At 38.2% G+C, this 20,062-nt stretch overlaps 2 protein-coding genes across 3 annotated transcripts in view; one reads left to right on the top strand and one right to left on the bottom strand.

Moving 5' to 3' along the window:
- The window catches only part of LOC306872796 (propionyl-CoA carboxylase alpha chain, mitochondrial-like), a 51,622-nt gene extending 47,615 nt beyond the window's left edge, over positions 1–4,007 (top strand). The window contains exons 22-23 of the mRNA XM_079421637.1: positions 1,756–1,833; positions 3,030–4,007. Coding sequence (XP_079277763.1) covers positions 1,756–1,833; positions 3,030–3,098 — 147 coding nt within the window. The 3' untranslated portion in view covers positions 3,099–4,007. The remainder of the gene's footprint in view (positions 1–1,755; positions 1,834–3,029) is intronic.
- Positions 4,008–4,166: 159 nt separating this feature from the next.
- Positions 4,167–20,062, bottom strand: part of LOC306873206 (E3 ubiquitin-protein ligase MARCHF4-like) — a 53,781-nt gene continuing 37,885 nt past the window's right edge. For both annotated transcript variants that reach the window (XM_079422317.1, XM_079422318.1), the window contains one exon: positions 4,167–5,381. In XM_079422317.1, coding sequence (XP_079278443.1) covers positions 4,918–5,381 — 464 coding nt within the window. In that variant the 3' untranslated portion in view covers positions 4,167–4,917. The remainder of the gene's footprint in view (positions 5,382–20,062) is intronic.

The following is a 20,062-nucleotide window of genomic DNA, read 5'->3' as shown; positions in this document are numbered from 1 at the left end:
CCCAAAAATGAAAATTTCCAGGAAATGTACTGAACTTCAAGCCATCCAAGATGTAGATGAGTTGAGTTTTCATCAGAAACACATTTGGAGAAATTAAGCATTGCATCACTTGATCACCAATGGATCCTCTGTAGTGAATGGGTACCACCAGAATGAGAGTACAAAACAGCTGATAAAAACATCACAAAAAGTAATAATAAGTAAATCCATCCAAATAATAAGTAATCCACACCACTCCAGTCCATCAGTTAACATCCGTGAAGTGAAAAGCTGTGTTTGTAAGAGACAAACTCATCATTTAGATGTTTTAACTCTAAATTGTTATTTCCAGCTAATTTTGACCAAAAAACAATTACATGGTATAGCTTTAAATTCTGGGATGTTTTTCGATATTAAAGAGTTTAAAAAAAATGAAAATTCTGTCAATAATTACTCACCCTCATGTCGTTTCAAACCCATAAGACCTTTGCTCATCGTCATTCATCGGCACACAAATTAAGATATTTTTGATGAAATCATTAAAATAGTCCATGTGACATCAGTGGTTCAAGCTTAATTTTATGAAGCTACGAGAATACGTCTTGTGCAAAGAAGTTGCTGAAAAAAGTCATTATACATTACACAAAACGTATTCTCGTAGCTTCATAAAATTAAGCTTGAACCACTATCACATGGACTATTTTAACCATGTCCTTACTACCTTTCTGGGCCTTGTCAGTTGCGTTGCTGTCTATGCATGGAAAGAAAGCTCTCAGATGTAATCAGAATAACTTAATTTGTGTTCTGAGGATGAATGAATGGAACAACATGAGGGGTGAGTAATTAATGACAGAATGACAGTCATTTTTTGGGTGAACTATCCCTTTAATAATTTGGGCATTGCCAACAAGCCACTTTGCGCAGTTGCTTAAGTGAGTCGTTATGTGCTGCCATTGTATTCAATTCATCCAACCAGGTGTTCATTATCTGATCTCCTTTTGTGTTTCACAGAACAGTCAAACAGGCTTGAACTTGTTTCAATGAGGACAGAATTTTCTGTTTCGAATGAACTATTGCTTTAACGTGATTTGCATTAGGATGACATCATTTGTAAAGCTGACAGTGCACTTCAGTATGCGTGTGTGTGTGCGCACGCGTTGCTGTCAGCATGAATTGAATGTGTCCTGACTCAATTTGTTAATGACTTATATATAATGCACGGACCGACTGGCTCCGGCTAATACATGTGAGCCTTTCCAGTAAAACATCTCGTTCACTCAGCAACGTCACAAACACAAGAGCACTGCAATGAAGAGCTCTCACTGATTAGTCACCACACACACACACAGCAGTGATGTTCACACCACCTGATTTCGGCACTTCTGTATAGATAAGAGAGAAATGAGTCCTTGTGGATGGAGGGAAACAGCAATTCCTCAGCGCTCACTTATTTCCATAATCCATTTCCCTAATGGAGAGTTTGATAGAGATAAACAGAGGTTTCTTTTATTGATTTTGTTCTCATGTTAGAGTGAGCTTTGTGCATTTGTTAACTGTTATGACTGTTCTAATGCATGCGCCTTTATGAAATGATATTACACTATTCCCCTGCTCTTTGTGCTGAGGTCGGTTTATGCATTAGACCTGCACGAGTCTATGAAATTAATAAATATATGGTGGGAAGATGCTCTGCGAGTCATGTGTTTCAAGAAGTTATTAGAAAGTACTCATTGTGGAATAGCTGTTGAGGTTTATTTGTTCATTGGTGTTCTGAAGGTTGCAGAGGGACAGGAGATCTGTGTGATTGAAGCCATGAAGATGCAGAACAGCATGACCGCAGCAAAGACAGCCAAGGTGAGCTCACTCACACACATACATAAGTTGATACGTAATCCTCCTCACTACTCTGTGCATCATAAATTGATATGACATAAAGAACACACTCTTCCACAGAGCTACATTACAATACCCAACACCATGAAAGAGAGACAGCGAGAGGCCGCGGTCCATTATCCACACTTGTATTCTGACCAGACCACTTAGCTTTTGTAAAAAGTCTCCCTCCTTGTAAGATTCTAAAACCAGATTATGGTTTATGGTACGTGGGATATTTTAATGTACTTCATGTCAGGGTTGTTATATATAACTATAATATATAACTAAAACTAAAACCATAAAAAACATTTTATCTAAAACATTTTTACATATTCATTTTTTTTTTTAGTTGCCAAGACATTTCTCATTTTGACTTAGTGATGTATTTGATGTACCAATATAACTAAAACTAATAATAAAAATAAATTAAAAATCTATAAAAAAAAGACAAATTACTAAAATTTAAGTAAAAATGCAAAATTTAGAAATATAACATTAAAAATATTAATAAACTCTAAAGGTCTTTGCACCGAGTCTGAACTCCTCGTCCAAAATTTCTGCATGTTAAAAAATAAATACGACCTCATGTTGTCAATCAAGTTTACACACTGCCTCTGACACTTTCATCCATCATAAAAACAAAAATGTGGATCAGGTTCTATTTTCTGCATTTTTGCATCCGTAGCAAGCATTTTGATAGGAAAGGAAATTTCAGATTCAGTGTGCAAAGACCTTAATGATACTAAAATAATGCAGCTTCATGCATCATTGTAGTTTTCTTAAAATATTTCTCAAGGTTTGTAGAATTACTAAAGCATTAACATAGGTTGTATCCAAAAAGTCTTAAAATTATTAAAATCTAAATATAATTTATAGAGAAAAAGTATACATAAATTACTTTAAAAGTACCCTAAGGGCCCAAAGACTTCCCCTAATTGAAGAATTAGCCTTATGCATTTGTATAGGACGATCTGTCACAGATCAATGATATTTCTCATGTGATTATACTTAAGCAGCGCTTTTTCTTAATATGGAAGCATTAGTTTCTTGTTAAATCATTTTTTCCATTGTTCTTCTGGAAAGCTGAAGTGTTTGACTGACATTACTGACTTCCAACACATAACTTTCAGATGCAGAAATGTTGGACTTTCCTAATATAATGTGTTAATGTTCAGGTGAAGAGCGTGCACTGTAAAGCTGGAGATACAGTCGGAGAGGGAGATCTACTGGTGGAACTGGAGTAACAGATCATCTGCAGGTTCTGAGAAGATCATCAGTCGCTGTGGATGAGCAATCAAAGACACTAGTAGAGTAGATGGAACATTCCTCCACTTGTTCTTTTTCCCCTCGTGGTTTTACTCTCTTTTTTACATTATGACTGTAATGTATCCATCTCCCTGGACTCGAGTGAAGGAAATGTCAAAACACTTACACTCTCTCGTGCCTTGGCCCTCCGTTGGAGGCGTTTTCATTTCACATGGAACAAACCACAATTTGGCAGCATCAGCAGTGAATGAGTTTAAACGCATTTTCAAATGCAGTTGATGAAAGCTGTTGACACTCCCTCCCTGTCTCTCTCTCTCTCTCTCTCTCTCTCTCTCTCTCTCTCTCTCTCTCTACTCTCTGTGTAGATTTAGCATTGTTTAGAGGAAGTGCTGTGAATGTTTTGCATTGCTGCAACTCGTTTTTAATTATAAGGTTATATTATGCAGTGATTTTTCTGCTCCATGATTATTCAAACATAATATAGGCCTATTCACTCTTCATCCAAAATCACCAATCCCACACTCATCTATTTGTGTTTCCATAGAACTTGTACCTCATTTCTGTCATCAAATGCATTAAACTTAATTTGTGATTATTTCTTCACTTAGGTCTGTAGGTGCACTGTTCAAACACTTCATTTGCTTGGGCTTTAATTGTTCAGTCTTTTCCTCTCTTTCTAAAATTGTGAAATCCGGAGGAGCAGACCATTAACAGAAGGAGAAAGCAGATATGATTACTCAGAAACTAACAGACAGCTGTGGTCAGGCTTGGAGTAGGCACTGGTGCGGTTTCCTGTTTTTTAGCACACTTAGATCCACTTTCTGTCTGTACTTGTTTTGAGAAAAAAATAAAGTGTTATAATAAAAATGTGATTAATGTAAACATTCCAAGTGCTCTTGATTGCTTGAAGCCCTAGGCTTGGGAAGGAATGAAATGCATTACTGAAATGATTGTATTGATTGAATGCTGTGTGGCAGCAGCTATTTCCAGATGAGAAACGGACGCATACAACAGTTAAACCAGTTTGATTTCTTTTTTTTTTTTTAGCAACCTTTTTCTGTCAGAAATTTAACAAATGTAAACAAAAGTCAGTTGACCAAGAATTTGCCTCAAATTGGGCCACTTTTTTGTAGTTTGGAAAATGTTTGATTGCTGCAAGTTGTCTCCACTGTAACGTGGTTTCCTGTTATTGAGGTACAAGACTGTCAAAACCAGAGAGGATTGATTTCGCTAAAAAACGTACTGCCTGTGAGTGTAAACAATAGTTTGCTGCTTCAATACCACATTTGGTTTGTTAGGAAGCAGATTTAGACTTGCTTATTCTCGCAAGTAACATTAATAATAGGATTTTATCTGAAAATACAACATGTAGTAATCGTAAAATTAGTGTGTTGTGTGTTTTCCATACAAACTCATTTGTTCTTTCTGAGCTGTTTGAGTTCAGGAGCGGCTGTCGGGGTAGAAACTGGATTGCATTGTTATGGTTGTGCTTCAGAACAGTCACAGCTCTGACTGTGGCCTTGAGCTGCCGATAAACTCATTGCACGCGCACACACACACTGACCTTTGACCTTTCTCAGTTGCTCATATTTGAAACTTTATGGCCATAACCTTTCTTGTAGCCACTGTGAGAGAAACTGCTTCCTTGTTTTATTCAATACTGTAAAAACTAGAAAAACAAACGCCTTAAACCCAGACAGCACTGCACTGGGTCTTCAGGTAACACTGTTTAATTCTCCTCAGTGAATCCTTTCTTGTAAATACGTCGCATGCAGAGATTCAACCGTAAACTAGGCCTCACACTGTAGTGACTCTCATGACCAGTTCGCGGTTGCTGTTGCTGTTGCTGGTCTGTCCGCGTGGCTCCTGTGGCCTCAGGTGGTGGCTGAGGAGATGAAGGATGTTGTAAGCACAGTGGTGGTCTGGCAGTGAGGGCTGCCCATTGCTGGGCTCAGATGAGTCCTGCGGCTCTGTCATGGCACCTGCTGCCAACGGGACGGAGTTTGTGGTGGGGGTTGCGGTGCCCACCGCGGTCGCTGCAGCTGCAGCCATGAGAGAGGATGTGGAGGTGGAAGCTTCACCTTCTGTGCCGGTCGGCCCTATCCGGTGTGTCAGCGGCAGAGAGAAGGTCCGGAATGCAGTCTTCTGATGCTCCTCATTGTCTTTGACCTTGTCGTAGTTTAAGACTTTCCACTGCTGATTGACAGCCTGCCAGCGGTTCAAGATGCGAAATACGGAGGGACATTCGTGGACAATCAGAGCTAAAAGAGAAGGAAAGATGGATTTGCTAAGTGAGGGATAATGTACAGTCAGGCAGTGCCATGAACAAATGGTCCGCCTAGGAAGCGATTCCATTTGCTGAAAGACTTTAATGGTTACTTGAAGGAAATAAATACTTTTATTCAGCAATTGAATAAAAGCATTTGATCAGTAGTGACAAAGGCATTCGAATAAATGCTGTTCATTGACCTTTCTATTCATGCTGAAAAAAAGTGTAACAGTTTCCACAAAAATATGAAGCAGCACTGTTTTCAACATTGATAATAAGAATTTTTTTTTTTTTTTGTGCAGCAAGCAACTGAAGGATCATATGAGTAAATGGTGCTGAAAATTCATCTTTGCATCACAGGAATGAATTACATTTTACTTACAGTACACTCACATAGAAAAAAGTTATTTTAAATTGTGATGTTTCACAATTACTGTATTTTTGATCAAACAAATGCAGCCTTGGTGAACAGAGGAAACTTTTTCAAAAATATTAAAATAATCACAGTGGACAGTATGTCTAATGTCTGTAAATTATATGCTTAAATTTTCCACTTAGAAAAAAAACATCATTGGAGTTTACAATCATCCAAGTACTCTGAGGTATTTTTTTGATACCCTGATACACAAGATGGCAGCAGTTGAGTTATGTTTCTTTACAATTAAGAGTGCATGATGTGATACGAGAGACATGAAAATAGGGCTGGTTTCAGATGTCTGGATAACCGGAAATACCAGATTATTTAACGGGAAGATTGACCTATCAGAATCATGTATTCTACAGAGCTGTGTAATAACTAGCTCGTTACTCTAATACTAATACACATGAGCTTCACAATACATTCTACTTTATTCTATTTAAAAAAAACTGAAAGTGAATACTTGTACTTTTTTACTCAATTACATTTCTCAGGCTAAATAATTATACTTTTTATTCCTCAGTTAATTTAGCTTTCCAAAGTGCATATTTCAAAGGTCATCTTGACATTTTAAAAGCCAACTGAATTAACATTTAGGTAATACTTAAGCACATGCTCATTTAAAATAACTACTTCAGTTTAATTCCTTTTGGCATAACCTCTTGAATCCAGTGTAATTACACTATTAGCAAACAGGGCGTGTCTTGAGGCTACAAGGTTAACACAGACATTTTCCCCACTTACAGAAAACGGTTTACTTTAGCATTTTAATTGCAACATTTCAAATCTCAGTGACCACATGGATCAAGAAAATGTGCAGTGCACAGTGAAGAACAGGTGTTTCGGAAAGTGTTAAGGTGTTGTCAGTGTGATTTCTTTGTACTTTTACACCTCCAGCTTGGTTTAACTCGCACTATTGTGTTTGTTTCTTCAGAGGTCCAAATAGAAAGACAACAGTGATCTGCATAAATATTTGATGTGATACTGGGTTCCCCTCTGACTGTCTGCAAGAACTCTAGACTTCTTTTTTACACATGCGCCAGACTATTTTTTTCCCCCCCCTTTCGATTTTCACTCTCTGAGCTCTGATGACAGTGAAGCTCCCTTTTTTTTTTTTACAAGCCAGCTCTCTGCGAATGTTAGATTACAAAGGCTTGTTTCTAGTGGAGTTGAAAGCGATCTCGGATGGCTGTGAAAGGCTAGTGCCCTCCCCAGAGCCCTGAGGTTCTCCTGTCTCTTTCTAGCTGCTCCAGAATCAATGAGACGGCCCACTAACCGACGTTATCACTGTACGCTGCAGACCACTAAAACAAGCAGCTTAAAACAACCCACAGTTTTCAATTGACTTTTCTACAAGAGCAAAAGGCAAAGCCCTAACGTTGAGAAAACTATACATGCTGGAAATGCAGTGAATTTGTATCAACATTCTTATCCTTTCAGTTACATTTGTTTGGTTAAATTTGGGGGAAAAGCGCTAATCCTGGAGTTGATGCTGTAGTGGTTACTATTATTAGCTTTATTGGAAGAGATAACTGACGTTTCAGTTGAGAGGACCGAATTAATGTATCCACAGTGGCATTTATATGCAGCAAATGTGTACGAGTTGAAATTAGGTTGTGGAGGAGTTTATTAGCGTTTCAGTATCATAAAGATGCTTATTGCTGCTGCAACCTGATTTTCCAGACTCTCTCTTTCTCTCAGTCACTCTTCCCCAGTTGGACCGCACATCCTCTCATTACAAGGAGAGAATGTGAGACCTGTATTGATTTAACACACACACACACACACGCTGACAAACACACACATGTTCCTTGAGCTGAGAGGATAGCTGAAGGAAATTCTCAGGGCAAAGCTTGAATTTTTATCAGCAGTTATTCTGCTGTAGTGTGGGATTTTTTTGGCTCCCAACCAGTCCCACAGTGGATGGGAACAGGACTCGGCTGTGAAAAGCCACTTTGCCACCTGTCTCTTCTCTTAGCTTCACTCTCAATTTTGTTCTCGTTCTCCTTCCTTTTTTGTCCCCATAGGGCTTTCCTTTCAGATAAATCTGTTATCTCATCCCACATAAGCAATATTGAAACGAACCACTATTGGGTGATAAATAATAAATTGCAAATTTGTAATGAAACTCCTTTAAATGCTTTATTATTAATTAATTAATTAATTAATTTATTTATTTATTGCATTCAGGCCTGTAGCCAGCTATGAATTTTTCATGTTCAAAAATAAAATTAGTTCTCTGAATGATTAATTTGCTGTTTAAAACTCTTATGAATGCCTGCATGTAGGTCATTCCACGAAATCGGTGCCTTTTCCACTTGGAAAAATTAAAAATAAGCTTAATATTTTTTTAAATATCCATGAAATTAAAACACCTTAAAATGACAAGAAATTGTACTGTGCCATCTCAGGCTATGTAATTTATTAATTTATGACTATTTTTCTACCTCATGTTTTGGTATTTTTGTCAACCCTGTTACCGTCACAAGATACTATAGTTAAATTAGAACTCATATGCCACTGAATGATATAGGCATTCGCTCGATAATATACCGCGGATGACCTTTCAAATGTTTTCATTTTGCACAGACAATCTTTAAAAACAGGGTCAAATCTAACCAATGTCATCCCTGTTACCCACGTCAAAACCTGTTACTCTAAAAAGTAGCAGGTTTGACTTTCAAACAAAATTGTTAATTGCTAGCTAATAGTAAATGTAAAAAAATAATTGTTTAAATTTACATTTTAAGAATGGTAACAGGATTGACACTGCATGATGCAGCCTCATAAATCATCAAAAATAGAACATTAAAGAGGAGTGAGAGAAACATGCTCGTGTTTTAAGTGTAGGAATCCTGGATGAGAGATGATAAACTGGATTTATATTTTATAGAAAAAATGCTACTGGCATACTGGCCAAAAACATTGGTTAACAATGAGACTATATTTAGAACAATATGCAAATGTGATTTTTGTTGATTTTTCAAAAGTGATATAATTTTGCGTTCATTTTGTAAAATAAAAGTCCTGCTGAAAAAGAAAAATCATAGTGAGGGACAGGCCAGAAACCTTACCCTTACCAGCATAAATGCTATTTAATATATTGAAAAATAATATTTAATTAACTTTTTTTATGTATTATTGATGAAAGCATAACATAGCATTATGTTATGGGATTATGTTTTTAAACTGCACATTTATTTGTTGTTATATTAAATATATGTTTGATTATTTTTTAGGGACGCAAAAGGCACCGATTTCATGGAATGATCCATGTATTTAGACAGTTTGCAAGAACGTTTCGCGTCCATTGTATGAAAATGGTCGCTGGGAGATGCTGGCAGAGCGAACGAGTCTTTAGAGACTTGTGAGTGAGGGCGTGGGTGCAGTTGCCAGATCCAGCTATTATAAGTGTTATTGGACTTGTCTTTTTCACTTAAAGGAATACTCCACTTCCAAAATGAAAATTTCCTGATAATTTTCTCACCCCCATGTCATTCAAGATGTTCATGTCTTTCTTTCTTCCATTGTAAAGGAATTGTTTTTTGAGGAAAACATTCCGGGATTTTTGAATGAATGAATGAAGATGCAGCATATATTTATATTCCGGGATTTTGTCCATATATTGGACTTTAGTGGTGCTCAACGGATTAAGGTTAAAAATGCAGTTTCAGTGCAGCTTCAAATGGCTCTAAACCAGGGCTGTCCAAACTCGGTCCTGGAGGGCCGGTGTCCTGCAGAGTTTAGCTCCAACCCTAATTAAACACACCTGAACCAGCTAATCAAGCTCTTACTAGGCATACTAGAAACTTCCATTCAGGTGTGTTGAGGCAAGTTGGAGCTAAACCCTCCAGGACAGAGTTTGGACAGCCCTGCTCTAAACGATCCCAGCCGAGGAATAAGGGTCTTATCTAGCGAAATGATTGGATATTTAAAAAAAAAAAAAAATTAACCATTTATATACTTTTAAACCTCGTCTTGTCTAGCTCTGCGATGCGCATGCGTACTCTGTGCACTCCGGTTCGAAACAGTTAGGGTAGGTAGAAAAACTCCCATATCATTTTCTCCTCCAACTTCAAAATTGTCCTAATTCGCTGCATTCGCTGACGATTTTGTGCACAGAGTACGCATCGCAGAGCTAGACAAAATGAGCATTTAAGGTTGTAGAAAAAACAGTAGCATTTAACAATAGTACACAGATCTGTAGAACAAGTAGGTTACCGAATTAAATAAAATAGCCTACTCAAACACTAGCCATAAATAAGTCTATACTGTTATTCAGTATAATTAAATTTTCAAAAACATTCATAAGAGCACTAGGCAAAGTTATCTTTAAAGCAATGATTATTAATGAAAACTATAGCAGTACTGTTATAGTTACCCCTAACATATAGTAAATTATTAACAAATTTTGATACAATAAATAAGGCGTAATTTAAGAGTGTTCACCCCTCCAAAACAGAGAAAACATCTTTCACAAACATCTACATCTATCTTTTTGAAAGTGTTAATGAGTTGTATTTGTAGGGGTTATCATGGCACAATTGTTAATCCCACCCCAGACTTCATTAATTTTCAAACCCTGGCTACGCCCATGATTGCATTGTCACAGGAAGTGACAGATGTGGAGATCTAACTATTGTTAGTGAACCCTATTAATATATATCACTTTGGATAAAACGGCTAAACTCTCTTAGATGATGACACTCTACTTACAAAACTTATTGACCATGTAAAAACTATAGCAATATTCACAATGTTGTTGAAACATATGTTGGCAGCAAATTTATTGAATCCATGCATTCTAGAAAAATATAAAAGAGGATGGATAGATAACACTTTAATCTCTGTTGTAGTTTGTGTTTTTATGTATTTATTGTATTTTTATGAGGAATTTTTAAACTTTGCACTGCAGAACTTCTCTTGGTACTGCAAGCTTAAGATGTATTATGTTATAATATTATTTATTTGTAACCTCAGACACAATCTGTGGACGTTCCTTGCATTGTTCACAATGATTTTTGATGGAAATATGCAGAATTCATTGGAATAGATTTTCATCTTGGTAAAAATACTTAAAAAGAGATGATAGTTCAGTTTATTGGTAACTAAATAAACATTTTTCCATAATACTGTATAAACACACACTTTGGATGAAAGCATACATTGATACAAAAGCATACCTTGTGATACCTTGCTCGTTATATTATTCGAGGACCTGATGCCCCCTTTCTGTCAGGAGGGGAAATAATAAAAGGCTAATGCTATTCCCAGTGATAGTGTTTTCAATGAAACGACCGCCTTTAGGCATTATCTCCATTCTCTCCACCTAATCAGACAGAATGGACTCTTGTTTCCACTCCCTCCGAGTCTGGCTGCTTATTGAGACAGAGCAATACATCACGGTGAGAAACTCTTGAGGAGCTTTGCCATTGATCTACAGCACACGCATGCACAAACGGATGAGCCACTAAAACAATCCCGACATCACTATTGTTCAGCTCTGTCCCATTCACCCGCTCTCTTTTTTCTTGCAGTAACGATTACTCAAGATAGCACTGCTCTGAGAAAACCTCATTATTCCCTCTGAGCCACTAGAGAGACGAAACAGCCATTCCACTTCAGGTTCTACAGTTTTGTTATGGACATTTATACTGCAGGCACTAGGCGGCAGATATTTTACATTGCAGCTGTCATTTGTGGATGGCTGCAGTTGTTGACGCTCTTGCTGTAATTCTCATTTGACGATATGTCCGATCTGTGAGCTGTCTAAACCTCATACATCACACTGAGGTTCTAGTGCCAATTGCTTTGTCCAGTACCTGTGCATTTATTCAGATGGTTACATTCATACAGCAGCTGGATACAGTTGTTATTGGTGAGTATAGTTGTTCACATGCATTTTTGCTTTGAGACAGACTTAAGATGCAGTCACATTAGCAAAGTTTCAGCAAGGTTTTGCAAGTAAAAAGGTCCATTTTCCACTGTCAATAGATTTTTGAACCAAGCAGCTTTCTTTTGGTCACTGCCGCAAATTTGACAGACCAAAAAAGCCTGATGCAAAATCTGCATGTGGATCTTTAGCTGTTACAATCCCTATTGAAATTACTGGATTTTGTTGACAAAAGATGTTAAATGTGACCGCCTTTAATAAATTCATATACTTAGGGGCTTTTTTTAAATTTTGGTTCAGTTGAACTCAATAACAGTGTGAAGTTCATCAATCTGCACCAAGTTCAGTTCAACTATAAGCAGTTCTACAAAAGGCAGCAATGCAATTATTCTGTTCAAGTCAGTTTATTATTGATTCAGTTCAGTTCAATACCAGTATCATTTCAATATCAGTGGTTCAAGCGTAATTTTCTGAAGCTACAAGAATGCTCCAAGAAAACAAAAATTACTTTTTTTTTCAACAATTTTTTCTCTTCTGTGTTAGTCTTCGACACATATTCACAACAGTCCAGTGACGCATGCTTGTGCATTTCTCTGCTTGTAAACAAGATGCAGCACATCTAGGTTTTACGTCAGAGTGCCGGCTCCTGCGTTAGCAGCACCACACCCATGCATTGTGGTGCTTTCATGAATGTGTAACGGAGACTGACACGGAAGAGAAGAAATTGTTGATTAAAGTTATTTTTGTTTTCTTTGCACACAAAAAGTATTCTGTCAGTTGCGTTGCTGTCTATGCAGGGGCAAAAAGCTTTTGGATTTCATCAAAAGTATCTTGTGCTCCGAAGATGAACGAAGGTCTTACGGGTTTGGAACGACATGAGAGTGAGTAATTAATGACAGAATTTTCATTTTTGGGTGAACTAAGCATTTAAGCACAATAAGCATCCTTGTTGATAAAATTGTGCAAAAGCCCCAGCTGATCCTGGAATGACACGATCATATCTGGCCATAGGGATCTGCACTGGGGGGTTATCTAGTCACTGAGGTCTTCACTGAGGATCTGTTCTGAGGGCTTGTCTCATCGGCGTACAATATGTTGATATGAATGTAATCATTTTAATTCCTGGAAGTGACTCGCTGAATGACATATAATTTTGTCAAATTTTGCATGCATGTTTGGAACATTTGCACTACATTCACAGCAGATGTTTGGTGTTGACCCTTTGCAAACAAAACCCAAAGGCTCAAAAACCTAAAGGACAAAAGCGAGTCAAGTTACACTATTTATTTTGACACAAACATATCGTGGTTCTGATCCAAAAATACAGTGTAAACAGAATTCATTTTGGCTGAAGTCTGGTTTGGACTTTGGTCAAGCATTGGACCGGTTCATACACGGCTTACGTAAGCAGTTTGAAAGTGAATGTCCTGAATGTATACGAATGAATAGCTAATGTTGAGGGCCTTTTCTGTTCTTGCAATAGCTGTAAATACTGCCTCTAACAGTGATAACAAATATCAAAAACAGTGACTTCCATAACGCTGGAAAGTCTCATTACAGTTAACATGACTTTATGTGATACAAAGCTCAACAGAGACACAAATTCATCCATTATCCAACAACGGCTTCGAATTCTTGAGTGCAGAGCAAAGCATTCAGGAGGGACCCAGGCCACAAAACTGATAAAGACTCCGATGGAAGACAGTTACTGGAATAACTCATACCCCACAGGAATATGTGAAATACACACGTCAGGTGTGTGAGCAGTGTAGACTGGTTATACAGTATGATGTGAAAATTTGTTTTACAGTGTGATTCCATTTACCCAGCACAGCTTAACAAAAATATAACATTCAGGTGTGAGCAAAGAAAATGTAAAGTCTATTTGTCTATACAACAAATTTGTTACTCTCGTTTATAACTTAACATACTTAGCACTCTAAAATGTGACTGACTGCCATGTTCTGGTGCTGTGTGATTAGTTCCCTAGTTACTGACATCTCTCATGTCATCGACATACAAAAACCTGCAGAATAATTGCAGTAAATTGGCGTTTTGAGTTATCAGAGAGACAGAGCTAAATGGTTGGACAAAAGAGAACAGAAAAAGAACAAAGTGGATGAAACTTGAGTTTTTGGCTGCATATCCAAAATAAAAAATATAATTTTTTCGTTATCTGTTGTGACAGGCATTGTTCAGAACTGTGGTCACATTTACTTTAATGGTGAAATCCATTTTTTTTTCAATAGGAATTTATGCAATTAAAAATTTCACTCACGATTGACCTATCGGTAAGCCCCTCCCCTCGAACGCAGACTAGCCAATGGCAGTCGAGTATCAGTTGCAAGGGGCGTGGAACTCGGACATCTTTAGGCTTCAGTGCCATAGAGAAACATAGGAAGATCCGAAGCTCGCATCTGTTTTATGGGGTTTATGCTTCAAAAATGGAAAAACTATGTGCCTGGGGTACTTGTAACACTGATTCCAGGTATCCTGAAAGGATGGGCAATATAATTTATTATATTACATTTCCTGAATCCAAACAAAACAGAGCAAAATGTCCCTAAGTATTCAACCCCAATACAAAACGTAAATTTTCTAGTTGTCATACACTCATTAAGTTACAATTTTCATCTGCTCAAGCAGAACATTAATGTTATCCTGTGCTTTAGCAAGGTATCTCTGACTAAAACTAGCTAACGTTAAAGTTAGCGAGTCCATGTTAACGTACAAACCTAAATAGTGGACTGTTCTTGCGTCTTGTACAGTATAGGTCAAAAACACATAAACGAAGGTCTACATTTCAGTGCCTCTCCATATTAAACTGGTAAATGTACATTAATTTAATCGTACCCTGCGATACATGAACAGTGTTGATCCTGCATGTTGTCATCCGTGATTGTGATCATAGACACATACAGTATAAACGCCCTATTCGACCGCTCCAAGCAAGATGCGGACGCCATCTTGGAACGGTATTTTTGACATCATTCACCATACTGTAGGTTCGCAGAGAGCCATTCTGTGCAGGATTGTGGCATCTTTCGAATATTTATTGATTACTATGGTGAATGACGTCAAGTTCACCGCTGCAATATGGCGGGCGGCTTACATATAGCGGCCCATAGAAACAGTCGCTGATGAGGCATCTAGTATATCTATGATCGTGATGACCATAATGAGACTTCTCCCGCTTGCATTGTGATCTGTTAACCCTCGCTTCGAGTTACCCAGAGTATTTATTTTTAAATATTTTATAAATCCCTCCATGGAATATTTAATTCCCATTTGGTGGCCTTCTGTGTCCAAAATTGTGCAAAAACATTATGGGGCAAGGTTTTCACACTGCAGCTGTCATTGTAAGACAGTGAGCAACTCCGTTTGTTTGTCCGAGGGACCAACAGTAACTAAGGGCTTACCGATAGGTCAACTGCATAGCCAGGTTTTCATCCTAAATTGTGAATTTAACTTATGCACAGAATTGGAATATCGCATAAAACATTTGTGAATAAGCACCGTTTCGTTCCTGATAAACTGACACTAAATATCACAAAGAAAAGTAGGAGAAGCCACTGATTATAATAATTCTCAAATATAATAAATGACTTGCACTTCGAGACAGCAGATGAAACACAAATGCGGTCATGCTTTCGGAGGTGAATGTCAGCTATTTGGGAACGCAGTTGTGGCAGACTGTTCTGGGAGGCAATTATACAGAAATACTTTGACGACAGACTTTGCTCGGGCACTTCAGAATGTCCATAACAACATTTCAGATGCTGTGCAACAAAATCAGTCAGGTTAGTCAGGTTATGCCATCCCATAGCGCAAAGTCACGTGACGTTTTTGAACGCTTATGGGGCATTTATTCGCTAAATAATTTATTCGCTGCGTTTCCATCTCCCATTATTTGCATTAAGCCTTTTTCACACAAGTCAAAAACCACCTCAAGAGAGTGTAAACTTTTTTGCTAACTAAGGGATTTCTTTTGGGGTTTCCTTCATTCGTTTTGGATGCAATACTTCAAAATGTGCATAAAAAGAGGGTGATGGAAAAATAGCTAATGTTTGTATGCAAATAAAAGCTTAAAAAATAAGTCTGTTCACCATAAAGTGATCATGTCCCTTCAGAAGACTCGAATTAAACAGCTTTATTCTTATGAATTACTTTTACAATGTTTTTATGTTGTTTTTGAAGCTTGAAAATGCTGAATTTCAATGCATTGAATTTTTTTTTTTAAATATATGAAAATATAGACGTTTCAACGGCAACAACATAAACAAACGTTACTGCGCATGTGTGCTTTTGTGGCCCTAACTTAACTTCTGTTAGACATCCAAATAGAATCAGTAACAACAGCTAGAGTAGATTTTTTTAATAACAAACAAAATATGTTTGCTGAGTAAATCAGACAGACTAAGATGCAGCGATAACTACTTGGACGGACTTATTAGAAATGCAAATTCATTCTCTGCCAGCAGGAGGCGCTTTAAAGCGGGAGATCTAGAGGTCCCCCGGAAACAGCTGTTGGGCTGTACATTACACAAAGCAGCGCTGAGCTCACAAACGCTGCTTTATCAGGCATATAATAACATGCAAGATGAAATGAAAATGACATCGAACATTTTCTAAAAACTGTCTTCCTTCAGAAATACAGTGATATAAAAACACCCATGCCTCGTTTTGATTTTTAAACGTGCATTACGTGCTCATGTTTATTCAACGAAGCCTTTTGGAAAATCGTCAGTTTTGATATCGTGGCGGGTAGCCACAAATAAATAAATGTATGGGAAACACATCCCACAGCAGGACAACCTGAGCCCAACTTCATTACTCATCGCTTTAACTTTAACTGCGTTTGTAGCTGGCGCCACTAACCAGGCCGATAAACAAACACACACCGGAAGTTATGGATAATTGTGCATGCATCTATTAATCATTTTGAGTCTAATATCATCCCATAGGAAGTTAACTTCGGGCCAGGCACGTGCGCCCGATGAAACCGTCTATAGTATATTAAAATATCTTCATTTGTATTCCAAAGATGCTGAAAAGTCTAATTGGCTTGGAATGACATGAATTTTCATTTTTGAGTGAAATAACCCACAATTAACTTCAGATTTCTGTTTTTCTCCCACACAGTCTTTAGATTTGTTGTTCTCTAATACTTCAGGAAAAAAACTTCATTAGCGAACTGTTTTTTGATAAGTGATGCTCTAGTTTTTGCTGCGGCATTCAAAACCCCCCTTCTTCCCTGAAAGTGGTTTTGTTACAGCAATGCAACTCTAAGCGGTTCAGCTGATGCTTAATTCAAACAATTTTATCATTTAATTAGGAGCACATTTCCTCTGAGAGACAAAAAGACATACAATGTGTGTGCGTGCTTTATTTACTGCCTCAATTGTATCCAGATCATGAGGGAGCAGTGTGTGTTTTCTCATATAGCGATCACTCCTTAAGCTGGCCTGATTAGACTCTCTCTCATTGTCTCCTTTCCTCAAGAGATCAAACTCAGCATATCTTTGCCTGTAATACTTTGGACCAGTGACAACGTATTACATACCAAAGAAAGTCCTAAATATTTGGTCTGTCCACTTCCAAATTACATATCACAATTATTATATCATTATATCTTTCTCAGAAATGTTTGAACTGCAAACAAGGTGAATTTCAATCAAAAGTGCATCCTACTCACTCTGAAGGGCAAAGCACTTGAAATGAGTATCATATGTATCAACCTTCATTTTAAGTGGAAATATTAATGTAGCTGCAAAATCACTTTCAGCTGTTAAGATTGTTGTGGAAAATACATATTTGCATCAAATTTTGGCTCTGTGCAACTAATTCTTCTGATAGTCTATGGGTACATGAGAATAATTGAGCATTTTAAAATCCATGGTAAAATCACGTAAATGGAAGACAAACTAAATATTTCCTTGAAGGCATGATTGTCTGTAATAATTAATAATAACAATTTGTTACATTTATATAGTGCTTTTCTGGGTACTCAAAGCACTTTGCATAGAAGGGGGGAATCTCTTCAACCACCACCAATGTGCAGCATCCACCTGGATGATGCGACGGCAGCCATATTGCGCCAGAACACCCACCACACACCAGCTTATTGGTGGAGAGGAGACAGAGTGATGAAGCCAATCAGTGTATGGGGATGATAAGGAGGCCAATGGGGAAATTTGGCCAGGATGCCGGGGTTACACCCCTACTCTTTTTCGAAGGACATCCTGGGATTTTTAATGACCACAGAGAGTCAGGACCTCGGTTTAACGCCTCATCCGAAGGACGGTGCTTTTTACAGTATAGTGTCCCCGTCACTACACTGGGGCATTAGGACCCACACAGACTGCAGGGCGAGCACCCCCTACTGGCCTCACTAACACCTCTTCCAACAGCAACCTAGTTTTCCCAGGAGGTCTCCCATCCAGGTACTGACCAGGCTCAACCCTGCTTATCTTCAGTGGGCAACCAGTCTTGGGCTGCAGGGTGATATGGCTGCTGCATATGTAAACTGTAATAGCCTTCTCTAGAGCCCTTTGTGAAGTAATTAATTTGAAGGTTTGTTCCAAACGACAGTGAGCAAGTAATGAAAGTACCATTTTAGAGCAGAGAGCAACAGTGGGGTACTGGAAGTAAAAAATCCATTAATTTTCTCAATATAAAAATTGATTTTTCTACATAAAGCTTTCAAGACAGGCTGACAAAATATATGGTATATGCTTCTGTTAAGCCCTAACTCATAAGTTTTGTTTTGTTTTAATAATAAAAAATAAAATCCAGGTAAAGCACTATACTGCTAATAAATCCTAAAGAAAGAATTCAGCCAATCAGAGAACAACAACAAACAAATCAGAAGCCGTTTAATATTTTTGTGGAAGCTGTGATACTTTTTCAGTATTTGATGAACAGAAAGCTCAAAAGATATACAGTGGGGCAAATAAGTATTTGATACACTGCTGATTTTTCACGTTTTCCCACTTACAAAAAAATGGAGAGATCTGTAATTTTCATCGTAGGTACACCTCAACTGTGAGAGACAGAATAATAATAAAAAAAAAAAAATGCAGAAAATCGCATTGTATAATTTTTGAATAATTAATTCAATTTAATTAAGTCTTTTCCAGATCTTTCAGGTTTTGGGGCTGTCGCTGGGCAACACGGAGTTTCCGCTCCTTCCATAGATTTTCTATTGGGTTCAGGTCTGGAGACTGGCTAGGCCACTCCAGGACCTTGAAATGCTTCTTACGGAGCCACTCCTTAGTTGCCCTTGCTGTGTGTTTGGGGTCATTGTCATGCTGGAAGACCCAGCCACGACCCATCTTCAATGCTCTTACTGAGGGAAGGAGGTTGTTGCCCAAAATCTTGTGATACATGGCCCCATCCATCCTCCCCTCAATACGGTGCAGTTGTCCTGTCCCCTTTGCAGAAAAGCACCCCCAAAGCATGATGTTTCCACCCCCATGCTTCACGGTTGGGATGGTGGTCTTGGGATTGTACTCATCCTTCTTCCTCCTCCAAACACGGCGAGTGGAGTTTATACCAAAAAGTTATATTTTGGTCTCATCTGACCACATGACCTTCTCCCATGCTTCCTCTAGATCATCCAGGTGGTCTTTGGCAAACTTCAGACAGGCCTGGACATGTGCTGGCTTGAGCAGGGGGACCTTGAGCGCGCTGCAGGATTTTAATCCATGACGGTGTAGTGTGTTACTAATGGTAACCGTGGAGACTGTGGTCCCAGCTCTCTTCAGGTCATTGACCAAGTCCTCCCGTGTAGTTCTAGGCTGATCCCTCACCTTTCTCAGGATCACTGATACTCCACGAGGCGAGAGCTTGCATGGAGCCCCAGTCTGAGGGAGAGTGACAGTCATCTTGAATTTCTTCCATTTTCTAATAATTGCGCCAACAGTTGTTGCCTTCTCACCAAGCTGTTTGCCTATTGTCCTGTAGCCCATCCCAGCCTTGTGCAGGCCTACAATTTTGTCCCTAGTGTCCTTAGACAGCTTTCTTTGGTCTTGCCCATAGTGGAGAGGTTGAAGTCTGATTGATTGAGTGTGTGAACAGGTGTCTTTTATACAGGTAACGAGTTCAAACAGGTGCAATTAATACAGGTAATGAGTGGAGGATAGGAGGGCTTCTTAAAGACAAACTAACAGGTCTGTGAGAGCCAGAATTCTTGCTGGTTGGTAGGTGATCAAATACTTATTTCATGCAATAAAATGGAAGTTAATTATTTAAAAATCATACAATGTGATTTTCTTGATTTTTTTTTTAATATTCTGTCTCAGGGGCGTGTCTACGTGGTTGCCAGGGGTGGCACCGGACCCCCCTGAAATTTGGCTGGCCA

The sequence above is a fragment of the Barbus barbus genome (assembly GCF_936440315.1).
Source record: "Barbus barbus genome assembly, chromosome: 7".
NCBI classification, from domain to species: Eukaryota; Metazoa; Chordata; class Actinopteri; order Cypriniformes; family Cyprinidae; genus Barbus; species Barbus barbus.
This window is presented reverse-complemented; position numbering and strand designations above follow the sequence as displayed.